This window comes from Athene noctua, chromosome 2 (assembly GCF_965140245.1).
Source record: "Athene noctua chromosome 2, bAthNoc1.hap1.1, whole genome shotgun sequence".
Lineage (NCBI taxonomy): Eukaryota > Metazoa > Chordata > Aves > Strigiformes > Strigidae > Athene > Athene noctua.
Window position 1 is genome coordinate 133,484,433 of NC_134038.1, and position 13,273 is coordinate 133,497,705.

Genomic DNA, 13,273 nt, shown 5'->3' on the forward strand with positions numbered 1-13,273 from the left:
TTTTCAGAAACTTACTCACCTTTCAAAAACCAATTAAAAATCTTCAGATCTACTAGCATTCTAGCTCATTAGGTTTATAGAAAAACTTATTTCTGCAGTTCAACATAAATAAGAAGGAACTAAAACTGTACTTTTGTATTGGGGAGGTTAAACACACTCTTATCCTTTACAAAAATATTTGTAAATTCTTTATCTGTGTAATCATAGGCTCCTTGTCCATGTCCTACCCAAACCTCTATCAAATGATGTGCAGTAGTCCTGCATCTGTGAGGTACTTCAATACAAAATTCTCTGAATCACCTCTTTTAGCATCATGCACGAGACCTACATCTTCTGAACATGGTAGGACAGCCCATGGGCAATGGATTTGATTTAACCTTTCAAAAGTGAAAATATAAAAAATAAGAAATTCAGTGTGTATTAGCTCTATATTTTGCCAAAATGCCTCTTCTATGAGATTCCGATCATTTCAGTCTTATCTCAAAATACAAGTTCTATACTGTTGCAAGTCCACTGACACTTGCATAAAGTCACTATTACTCCAGCCTGAAAATTAAACAAACAAACAAAAAACCCAAACATCCTTCTTTTATATTTTCAAGGAAAAAATTCTCAGCTTCCTCCTCAACTGCAGATAACAGCAGTAGCATTCATTCTCTAACCTGGCTCTTGTCAGTGAGAAGATAATAAAAGTAAGTAAATAAAAAGTTTTTGTAGTTGGGAGACAAATACACCACCATAGTGTGTTATATCAGAGTATCTTGCCATGAGTTAAAACTGAGACATTTCAAACTGTAGTAAGTGAACTCCCAATAACTGTCTCACTGTGAGCTTGTTCTAAAATTCTTTTAACCTAATGGAGTGTAAACCTACTCTCAACTTTATCATTTCAAGCCAACTTGCAGATGAGTGATACATGTTGTGTTGAAGAAAAAAATCTATAGCCAGCATTGCTTAATCTGTCAAAATAACTTTAGCATGCTGGTACCAGGTAAGCAAAACTTTTGTCTCAAGATCAGAATTTTCCCACTGAATGGTTCTCCTTTTGTCATCTCTCCACCCCACTGCCACCATCACATCAATGAAACCAAATTTTACTTTGAAGTTCTTTTTATTCTCATGTCTAACATGACATAAAAACTTGTAATTGCTGATTGTTTATTCCACATTAACACTTGTAAACTGCTTGTAAGATTGCCCTGAGCAAATTCTAGATCTGAGTAATAACAGTCTCTCTACAGATTCCTCTTGGTTTACAGTGCAACGTTTTTAATCTCCTGTTCAAACCTGGGGTATAGAGCTGACATATATCATTAAATAGCTGTGGTATTCTACCCCAGGGAAATGGACTTCAAAAATGCCTTTCTCTTTTTGTATCTGATTTATTATGTTTATAAAAGGGCAATTTCAAGCTTTAGATTTGAGACAGAAATCTAGTAATGTCTTTAACCTTGCTGTCCTTTTTCAAAGAAGTGGTACTTCAATTCCTCTCCATAAGCACTTAAAAAAAAATGAACAATGATGTTACTAATAGGGCTGTCCTTGCCCTTTTTCTGATGGATAGCTGCCATATGCTGTTATCTCCCTCTCGGCTGCCGAACATTCCCATTACGTTTCTTATTTCTCTTATCATGGAGGAAATTACAATCTTGCAAAGACTTGAGTGTCTGCTGCAAAGTGCTGAGTGCCCTTGCTTTTAGCTTCTACTAAAGCATTGGGTTGTACCCACATCAATGAATAATATGTTAGACACTTTTTCCCTCACTGTCCAAGAAGCTTGAAATGTAATTGTTACTATTCAGAGAGACTTACCTGTAATTTGATAATTTCACATTTCAGATCCAATGACTCCCTGAATCCATGACCAAAAACTCTCACTGATGTGCAGTCATACTGTCGAATATCGCACAGCCCAGCATGCTCCAGCTCGGTAATTTCTGGAGCCTGGTCTTCGAAGCAGAGATTAGAAAATGAATGTAAGTATATTAACTCATTCATATGCATTTACATTAAGCAACATGTTTATTTCTCTATCCAACTAAGAAAACTACGTAAACAATGAAATCTGGACCTAGCTGAAGAAAGGCATAAACAGAAACATTTTAGACTGTTAAAATAAAATGTATCTTAACTTTAAAGCTAGGCTTTTGTTTTCTCTTGGAACTTGACAATTATGAAGCAGAGAAAACACTTGTGAATATGTGTTTTACTTTCTCATTTATGGTTCTTTACATCACACTTGCAGAATAAAATCTAAATGAAACTCAGGCCCTAGGAATAGGAACTGGAGAGGTTATAGTTATGCAATAATTTATAATATAAATTCTTTTTTTAAAGACTAAACAAAAATATCTCAGGTGGAAGCTATTTCAGGAAATAAACTGACAAAGAAAGTGCTCAAAACCAGTTTTTATGAAGCAAAAACCAGTTTATTTGACTTCAACAGGAATAAAATATATCTTCTTATACTCTCAACCTCTTTCTCTATTTACTTTTAAATAGGTCAGTAAAACAAAAACACCACTGAAAACCAAAATACTAAGAGTTTGTTTTGAAAGCGTTTTGACTTTTGTAGTACTTTTCGTATTCTTCCAGTGTATCTGCTTAACTGAATTTTAGTTAATGACTTATTTACTGAAAAACCACAACCCTGCCCAGCATTATTTGCTGTACCTCTTTTTTTCTTCACCATCCATTCTGCTCCCAACACATCAGTTAGCTAACAAACATAGAACATCACCAAACCCATCACATTTACAGTTAATAAATAAGATCACATAGACTATAAAAAATTAGGGAATGGATGGATATGGCAGATGTTCCAGAAGTGTGTGGAAACACTGCTAATCTCTTGAGGCAATACTCTGGATTGCAAACTCACTAGTGGTAAATTTTTTAAATTTGATGTACCAGAAACTAAGCCCATGTTTTGCCCTCTGGGAACAAGCAGGCTGCATAGAAAACAATTATGGCTGTATTAAACTGGAACTAAATTGCTGAATAACAAACAGGGCCACTGCAGGGAACCCTTGTCAGTGTACAAAAGCAGAAGAGAAAGGCAGCAAAACAAATGTATGTTGCACAAACACTGAGAACATTAGATTTACTTAAATAATTTTTTTCCCCCCACTTACCAGACAGTATGCTGCAATCATATGAGCTGTAGCCTTGAAAACATGCACAGCCCCATTCTGTACATTCTCCGTTACCACTGCAGAGACTGGGACACTTTAACACAGTAAGTAGGCTCTCAACAGACCCTTCAAGTTCCTGTCGGTTGTAATTTATTTCTTCTAAAACTCTTTTCTCACATTCATTCTCTAGAAGAGCTAAGGAAGCTTCTGCCCAACTGAGGTCATCTTTCAGAAGCAGATCTTTGACGCACATATTGATGGCATCCTCTATTCGCTGGCCAAGAAGGCCATCACAAGATCTTCCTATACTGGAATTAGCTATTGCCTGCTGGCATAGTAACAAAGCGCTGGACTCAGTGAGTCCAGAAGGTGTGGGCCAAGAAGGAAGAAACTTTTCATCTGTGTCAGTGGCATGGTCCTCTGGGAAAAAATAACTATATCCTTCTAAGTCTGTTTGGCTAAGACTCTGGAATAGAAATACTGGATGATATTCATAATAATTTTGACGCTTCCCCCTGCTTGTAACAGATTGACTGTAACGGTCAGAATTTCTTTTAATGTGTGAGCTTGAAGGTCGTTCTCTTTCTACACCAGTATTTCCCATTGAGGCTGCAGACACATCTGGGTTTACCAGTGATTTGTGAAGCTTAGTTTGATTAGCCTCCCTCTGAAGAAGCATAGATAAATCCATTTCATGTGCAGAGGAACGTTTCTTTAGGCCTCTGACAAGATCAACAGGACCAAGATACTCAGCGGTGACATCCAGCCCTGGTATCAAAGAGAGAAATCTACCATTTTCACTTTCTTTACAAGACAGAGGAAGTTCTGGCTGATAAAGTGTCTCTAGTTTATTCACTGATCTATATAATCCAGCATCTTCAAGTGTGCAGTCACAGAAGACTGTTTTTCTAGAAGATGCTAAAGAAGCAGGTGTCTTGTCAAACAAGCTATCTCCTGGTGAAATTCTAGAGAAGAAGGAAAGAGATGAAACTATATCTGAACCGTTTTCATTGTTTTAGTAAAGCATTAACACTTGTTTTGCTTTTTGTTCTTTCCTATTTCTACAGCATAGATCACAGAATCTGCAGCATACAGCTATATTTAAAGACCAGTTAAATCACAAAACCACAAGAGTAATTTATAATAGAAGAGTTGACAAGAAGTGGATATTTTCTGTATAGCTTGATACTCTGTTCAAAACCTACTCAAACTAATCTTACATCATACTACTTAAATACTAATTTGGCACTTCAGTTTCAATTTTCTCTAAAATTCATTATGGAATGTAATGATATCATTCTAACAGTAACTTAAAAACTTACTAAGATTATTTATTATTTTGACAAGTATTTAAGAGTGTGAAGGAAAGACTGAACCAAAAATGATGACATTTGATTGAAACAAGTATTTTGTTACCTCCATTCCTTAATAAAAGAAAAAGGAACATTAGCATGGTTTGGGATTTCCACCCCACTTGCAGTGTGATAGTCGTTCTCTGCACTTCCATCAAAGGTGCCACAAAGTCCCACTGTATGTCTGTAATCTGAACTGGGTGCCCTAAGTGTTATGCTCATTCCCCATTCACTCACATCAGCACGAACGAAAGCTCCAGAAGAAAACAAAACCTAAAAAGAGATTGACAATATCATCATGAGAAACATGTTTTTTATTTTACCTAATAAAACCAGGTATGTTTGTTGGCAAGGAACACTGGAAAAGGCCAGGCATATAAAGACACCCATTATATTCTTGCTTTAACTATGCTGGATCAGACAAATTTCATTATTTCTTCTTCTCATGAAGCCCCATAAATAAAAACCCTACGCATCTCAACCTTAGCAGGCAGCTAGATGGTGCACTATAGGTCCATAAACTTCATCCATCATTAGCAGGTATACTGGGGAAGGTCAGTGACTGCAAAACCACAGAGAATCAAAGATCAGCTGAGCTGCTCATTCTTCACATGCTAGCAATGAGGAAAGGGATGATTCTGGTAATATGAATAGACTCTTTGGCACCACTTTTCTCCACTTTATTTTGTCAGCTACATGATTCTCTGTTAGTAGCTTAATATATTTCTACCTGCAAAGATCATTCTAAATGTTCTAGATAGCTCAGAATAGTCTCAAATATTTAGTATTTAGTTTTAGGCAACTTTATAATCTCTTGAAAGAAATACTAGAAGTTTCCAGAACAAAATCCACTGCAAGTTTAAATGCTGTTTCTATTATTAACTTGATGTACAAATCTGAGCAAGTCACTTAATTTTTCTGGTTCCTTGGTAGTCTTTCAATTTCTCTGTTGCCTAATATCATCCTCATATTTCAGATTTGAGGTCTTCAGATGAAGTGCTTCAGATAAAAGTTAAATATTTAAAATAGTCTTATACTAATAGGCAAACCCAAGTTGAAAGGTTATTATCTGGTTTTATGGCTTGCTTTTTCAGACCAACAGAGTGATTAAAGAGCAGTTAAGGGCTTCATTTTTACATTCTACTTCAGTTGAAGTTCAGTGGAGTCCTACAGTAATTCCATCTACGAAAGAGAAGCTACAGGAAATTATAAAAGCAAATGTGAATGTTTTATCCGAGGGCCATGTTCTCTAGAGAAACCATCTACACTTCTAATTCTGTGAACAACATTTGGCATATTAACTATCTACATGCACAGAGTTCCTATATGACACTAGCATGAACAAAACAGAGCACACAGAGATCTCGTTTTGGAACATCAAGGCTGCTAAATAAGTGCATATTGAATCTGAAAACTGTACCTTCCTCACAAGGGTTGTATACTGTGATTGACAACATGGTTCCAGAAAGGTAGGCATGTTGACACATCCTTGTTTTTGAGGACAACGTCCTTCACTTACAAGCAAAAAACCTGCCAAAGGACTACAATTGTGAAATAAACATTATGCTATTGCTCAACTGCAAAAAATAAAATGTGTTTTTAGTCCTGAAGTTGGTGTGAATTAGTAAAAATAATTGCTGAGATAATCATTACGTCTGCAAGCAATTATTTACTACTTACTGTTACTTTTCTTCCTAGGTAGGATTCAGTGATTCTGACATTGCTTCCTGTTATGTCTCTATTTATTACAGATAAGTGTGGCTGTGACTCATGTAGCTGACCACCGCACATGTCAAATGAAATTATATCGCTTCCTTCTTTGGCAACAAAGCCACAGTTACAGGACGCTGGGTAGTGAAGACTTCCACAGTCCCACTGGCGAACATGAACTTCAAAATCTCGAGATGTACTCTTATAGAGAACAAATGTTCCTGTTTTAAAATTGTCATAGAGTCTGGAATCAAAAGAACAGTGTGTGATATCACTTGGGTTATAAAATAACTGTATCTCCACATCAGCAACTTTATCTTAAAACAGATTTCTAATATTTGGTGAACTTTAATACCACAACTCATTTTCCTGCATCAGAAAAACCAAACAGTACAGCTCACAAACCATCACACAGCTTTGTTCTGAACAAACACCTTTTCTTTGTGCAGCTCTAAATCAAAAAAGTTAAACCTGTTTTACAGCAGAAAAACAATGAATAAAAGAAGGATCATGAGCAGAGTACATGTAGACAATGGTTGTGAATGGAAATAAAGATGAAGGCACTGCCATTCTTTGATATGTATTTTTTTTTTTAACAGTGTTTAACACAGAACTGGAGGGTATTTCTCAACCTTTGTGTTTCTACAGCAGTACACCTATGCAGCAAGAGCAATAAGATGCAGAGCAATGTACATGTCCTTAGGATTAGCCATCTGCTCCCTGAAGCAAGGTTAAAATAGCCAATTTAATGATTCAGTGGTGAGAAAAAAAAAAAAAAAAAAAGAAGAAAGAAGAAAGAAAAAACCCAAAACTTCTGCTGTAAGTTTAATAGTCTCTTGTCTATAAATGGCATTTGACAGTTAGTTGCAGAATGGTGTATTTGCTTTGTGTATAATGGGCTAGCAGACAAACTGCAGATGGCTACCCTAGTGGGACTACACAGGATTACCCATGATTCAGTATGGACAGTTCCTTTTCTGTTTCCTCACTTTGTAAAATAAAGTAGCAACAGACTTTATCCCTAAGAAGTTCCTTCCCTGCAGCATCATGCTTCCAGCCAAATCTTATCACAGTAAATCACTGTTTCACAAGAAAGCTTCATCAAAATGCATCAATGGTTAAAATGCCCAGTGAAGCCTTCCCTATAATCTCCACTGAAGGAGGAACTGCAATATCAGGATAACCCCAGTGATTTTATTATTATTATTACTAGTTACAGTGCTATCAGAGAAGCAATTATTATTTGTCATTTCCCTTCTGTCATCAAGTTCACAAGAAGAGTGAGGTTGTGGGCTGAACATCCTTATTTGGAGGCAACATACCCTTTTCTTCTCACCCTGCCAATTGCGCTTCTGCTGAGCAGAGAATATAAAAGTCCCAGGTGTGGAAGCTGTGTTTGTTCTGACACCTTCCATGAATGAGAAACACTTTGAAAGACAGAAGCATACCAAAAAACATGCCATCTGTGGCCAAGGGAGCTGTCTTTACTTCAGAAAAAAGATCAGTGATGTGCAAGTGGCAGCAGTAAATAAGTCACTTTCAATGCCATTAATGAACTCACCACAATGTCACACAGACAGCAGATAGCTTCTAGCAAATTGATCCTTACAAGAATTCAGATACTGACACCCAGAAACAGGGAAACTATACTGCAGATTGAAAACACCTTTGCATTAAAACAGTTTTGCCTAATCAATCATTTTATCAATGTTCATACTGAGTAACATTTATATTTTTAATAGTCAAGACTGTACAGCAACCACTCCTCTCTTGGCATACTCCTCTAAAAAGGAAAATAGTCAACTGCTTCACTCTTTTGCCTCAACCCCAAAACTTGGACTTAGAAATACAAATATTACAATCATCATCATGAATGTCAAGTTTTTACTAACTAAAGCACGTTTATGCTTATTGTCCAAAAAAGAATGTAAAATACAGAGTGCAAGTTGTGGAAAACAACAGCTAACTTGTATCACCAGCACAGACTTTAAACGAATCAATCAGTCAACCCCCCAAAAATCTCAACACACTTAAAATTAAGAGCAACAATCCAATTATTACCTTCCATCAAACGTAATTATATGAGGGTCAGTAAATGAGTAGCAGTAGGCAGTGGGTAGATCCTTTACTGTAATCTTCAAAACAAAGAAGCACATAGTAAGCCATGTCAGATTAGGAAATAAACAAACTCAGGCACATTATTTATAATACTGGTTTACATTCTAATAAATATATTAGATTATACTTGTAATCAATCTGACTAGTTATATCAATATTAAAATATTTTTTAAAAAAAATCAAATGAAAAGACAGCATTTCAATGAAAAGAAAACCATGGAAAATCGACCATTTAGAAATCTTGGTGTGAGTCAGCAAGTCACAGCTGAACTAGAAGCTTTATTAACATCAGCCACATTTCTGGCCAGTTTATAGAGCTTAACATGAAGACTTTAACCTGCGTGCTTTCTGGAACATAGCCATTCCACAGGAAATTCTTGCTGGATATAGGTTCAATTGCGATTCTGGTAATTCTGTCTCCATCCCGCATAAAGTCTGTCACAGCAGTGAAATAAATTACAGCTTGACTACAGATTCCATTATTGCAGGGTTTCTGGAGAAGATCCACATGACAAGAAGAAAGAGCCAAGTTTAAACCTAACTGCTCTTTACCTGTTTTAATGAAAACACATAATTAGTGATTTTTCCTCTCTATAATTCATATTTTGTATACTACTGTTAATATAGATACTAATCTATTTACAAACATTTTCATAAAGTAATTATGCATTTTTCTTGGGTTTGCTCATGCAAAACCTCCTCTCTACAGCTGCATACACAAACCCAAGAAAATGGTTTTGAATTTTTCAGTTTGATAGACAAACAGAAATCATGATAGGCTCACTAACGTGACTTAAAAATGGTTGTCTGCATAGGCAAGGCTCTTCCTGGGGTTCACAGGATTTGTGCTTGAGAAAGTACTAACAGAAAATGGTAATAATGGTAAAGAATGAAGACTTCATGACTGCATATACAATACTTGCAACACAAGAGGTCAACAAGATGAACTATAAACTTCTTAAGTATTACAGTATTCTGTCTACACAAGTTAAAGAATATGGCTCCAATATCAATAGCTGCCAAAAAACATCTGCTAACTTCCACAAGTAATGTATTGTGGACACATTCTTCCACACTTTCAGCAGCAGTGTGTACAGCCTGTGAATATTTTATTTTAACATTTAGAAAGTATTTGACAATGTAACAGCTTCTCTGAAAAAGCCCAGTGGGAATATTTAGAAAAACACATTAAAGATACAAAATGCAACAAAAATCAGGATAAGACTTACCTTCATCAGTATTTAATGTTAGTGAGATTTTGCAGTCACTTTCAAGCTGGCTAAACTCAGGACAAGGAACAGGAATGCTACTTTCTATTGCCAGTCTGTATTCCTTCCCATCTTCTGATATATCATATGTTTCTGGATGTATCTAGCACAGAAGAAACTGTACTTAAAATGCAAGCTTTGTGAGTAAACTTTGGCACTGCTTACTAACCCACTAGGAGTACAGTATAAAAAACTAGAGATGGAATGGCATGGTGTGCAGCCTGCTCCACCTGATCAGGCTTATTTAGATGGTCTGAAGAGCAGCAGCATACTGAGGAGAAGATGAGGACACAGCAGCAAGAGTCTTGAAGAGGTGGGAACAAGGAGCAAGCATAAGGAAAAGGCAAGAGTAAAGGCTAGCTAGAAAGTTAATGAATTAGCACACCACATTAGCACCACAAAAATGTATTTTCTGGGTAACTTGTGGAAGCTAAAATACAAACAGTTTGGGGTACTGTCTGGGGGAAGGGAGGGGAAAGCTACCTACAGGCAACAATGTCCCGGAAGAATCTGCAAGCACCGTATTTCTCCTGGGATTCTCTCAGTAAACTTATAACACAGCTCACTATAGATGCATAATCAAAAAAGCAACTAGAGATCAGTAACAGAGGGCTACACCTGACCATTGTACATTGGGTGAAATCCTGAATGCAGCCTCACAGCAAAACAAAAATAATGTGTTCACACTTTGCAGTGTGTACTACAGACTTGCACTTACAAGACATTAATCTGGGCCCTGATCCTGCAGAAACATAAACTCAGGCTTAACTTTATGAAGGGCAAATCCTTAAGTCAACAGGACTATTCCCAGGATGTAATGACATGCAGTATGTCTTTGTGGAATTGAGGTCCCATTCCTTGCCAGCAAATGGGTACCTACAGCTACATCCACAGTAGGAATTAAAATGAATTTGGAGCTTGGCCGCTGGCCAAGTGGCACACCACAGCTCATGTCCCAGTTTCCCTCTCTTAAGCCCAGACCAGGCTGGCCTCACCCTTCCCTTATCCCCATGGTCAGCTGGAAAGAGGCCCTGGCTTAGGCTATCCTGCAAGCCATGTGCTGGAAGAGTCTGCAGGCACTGGCCAAAATCATGCTGGGAAAGGCAGCAGCAGTTAAACGTAGTTAATGGACAATGGTGTGCCAGGGCTCAGGCCTGAGCCGTGGACCTCCTAGTTGACAAACACAGCATCAGAGTTGACTCCAACTCCCAGAAATCAAGGCTTTCACCATGCATGTGAGTTGCTGATTCAGCCTTCCTGCACCTTGAGTACACAGGGAGCACAGAAACAACTTTGGCTCTTCTGCTTTTTGAAAAATTTAAGTGCAGCCAATTTGAAAAATTTAACTACAGCCAATAACACGCTCCATTAATTCAAAGTTAATACATTTTGAGGCTCTTCTAGACAGAGGACTGACTGCTGGACAAATACTCAGAAAGATTCCTACGACGATAAAGTAAAACATTATTTTCTTTCAAAATTACCTTAATGCCAGCAAAAAATTCTTTGCTTTCAACAAAAGAGCTTTGTATATCTGGCTTCTCCGTGAAAAAAGCAGAACTGCTACAGTAGACCTGTAGGGCAAAACCAGCATAACAGAAGACATTTTTGGTACAAAGTGGTCACATGAAGATAATCCAGCCATCATGGGTCAATTTGATGGATTCATCACCCCCAGTCTTCTGTTTGTACCAGAAATCATCACTTGCCAGTGATGCTGCTTCAGAAAAACAAAGAAACAGATCGGGCATCCTAAGACCTTTCTGTGGCACCCACCAGCAGGGCAGAGACTTCTTGAATTAAAGGCCGCATACAAACCGTCACGTTTAACAAGCACCTAAGTCTCCACTGATTTAACAAATCCCTTCTGGAGCATTTCTGCATCCCATGACATCTTGTGGAAATGCAGTCTATACTTTATTACATGCTATTTACTACTTCTTGTCTGTTTCACATTTTTTGCCTTTTAATTTTGTTGAGTGCCCATTAGATTTTAGATTCTGCAAAACAACCATCCCCTCCTCCTCTTCTTACCATACTTTTTTCCTGGTGTTATGGGCCTGGATAATCTTTTTCAAGATGGAATTTACTGTGATATCCCTCCACTGAACCAGTCCCATGCTACTAGACACTGTAGTTTTGCTTTGGTTTTGTATTTTTACCTTGTTTATCTTGCTGTATCTCTTTTGAGATGTATTGGCCACACATGCAGTACTTCAGACCCTGAGAAAAGCCAAGGATTTATAGCAGCAGCAGCAGGTAGTTTATGACTGTGCCTTTCCTTTTGACTGTCACTGGGCTAACACTGTTAGGCAACTATTCACAAAGTCCCCAAAGGATTTCTGAGGATTAGCAACTGCTATTGAGCCACTAAAGCAGCCTGGCTTTTGCTTGAACACACATGCACACCAACCATGTGCTTTTTTTGGTTTTTAATTTGGCCAGGAAAAAAAAAACCTGTGTTTTGGTATATACAAGTAGAAAACTTACTGATTTTTCAAATGCTTAAAGCTTTTCAGAGTTACCATGAGAGCCTAGGTCTTGAATCTGCTACCACGGAAAATAATGCAGGTACTCTCATTGCTTTTGATGATAGAGATTAAAACATTTAAACCCAGTCCTAGAGAGAAAACCATCAAGCATCAGCTCATTACTGATTCAGAGAAAAGAAATCTATCTAACGAATTAACAACACAGATTCTCACAACCTCTGGCTCTTACAGCCTCTCACTTAGATGCATTTACATCCAAATATCCTCTTAATTTACAGTATCATACCAAACCACAGTAGAGGGTGAAGATGATGCAACTTGAATAAACATCTGTCTCCTGGAGGCACGCTATACTGTACTGAGACAGAGAGTATCAAAACCTTAACAACAGTGACAATTACTGAGATATACTGTGGTATTTCCACATTCCTATGGGCACCAACAACAACAACTACACACAGTATGCTTCTGCCAAGAAAAATTATATAGCAAGGTGATGGAACTCTGTCTCTAACAACTGTTAGTTTTCACCAAGCCATATTTACAAGAATACAAAGACATTATAATTATGTTTTAACATACTCTGTCTCCAAGTCTGACGTTTATCCCATCTAGTTCTAGAAGTGCAAATGTATGAACTGCTGTTTCACGTTTCAGCTCTTCTTTGATACCTTCAGGAGAAAGTCTTGACCAAGTTACAATGAATCCGACTGAGCTGTTTGTAAAAGGAACGCCAAAGGTACACCTTAGGTAAATTCTGCTTTTGATCAACTCTGCTACAACTTCAGGAATGGCTGGTAGTGGTGGTGACACAGATGGAGATGACGAAGGAAGCAGGTTACCTAGTCAAACAGAAGAATTCTGTGCAAAACCAGTATCAGATGAAATTACATTGATGTACATTTTGCCAATTAATACACTAATAATATTTACCTTTTTTCATATGTAGAAGTACTACATAAGTGCTTAGAGAATCAGAGAAAATGTGTAATTTTTTTTGTTAATTATTAAAAGGAGAAAAAATTCTGTCAGCCTTTGAAGATGCTGAAGAGGGGGGAATAAACCCAAAACCAAGTGAATAAAATACAATTACTTATTTTACAAGACAGAAGAGAGCAACATTAAATTTGCCTGACAGAAAAATGTTTTTTCACTTATGAAAAGACAAAAGAAGAAAAAAAAAAATCTATGAAAAAAGG

At 37.2% G+C, this 13,273-nt stretch overlaps 1 protein-coding gene across 1 annotated transcript in view; it reads right to left on the bottom strand.

The window, feature by feature from the left end:
- The window catches only part of VWDE (von Willebrand factor D and EGF domains), a 40,024-nt gene that overhangs the window by 16,110 nt on the left and 10,641 nt on the right, over positions 1–13,273 (bottom strand). The window contains exons 5-13 of the mRNA XM_074898020.1: positions 12,657–12,916; positions 11,067–11,156; positions 9,544–9,685; positions 8,652–8,866; positions 8,258–8,331; positions 6,167–6,440; positions 4,551–4,759; positions 3,135–4,099; positions 1,813–1,949 (exon numbers count right to left, since the gene is read on the bottom strand). Coding sequence (XP_074754121.1) covers positions 1,813–1,949; positions 3,135–4,099; positions 4,551–4,759; positions 6,167–6,440; positions 8,258–8,331; positions 8,652–8,866; positions 9,544–9,685; positions 11,067–11,156; positions 12,657–12,916 — 2,366 coding nt within the window. The remainder of the gene's footprint in view (positions 1–1,812; positions 1,950–3,134; positions 4,100–4,550; positions 4,760–6,166; positions 6,441–8,257; positions 8,332–8,651; positions 8,867–9,543; positions 9,686–11,066; positions 11,157–12,656; positions 12,917–13,273) is intronic.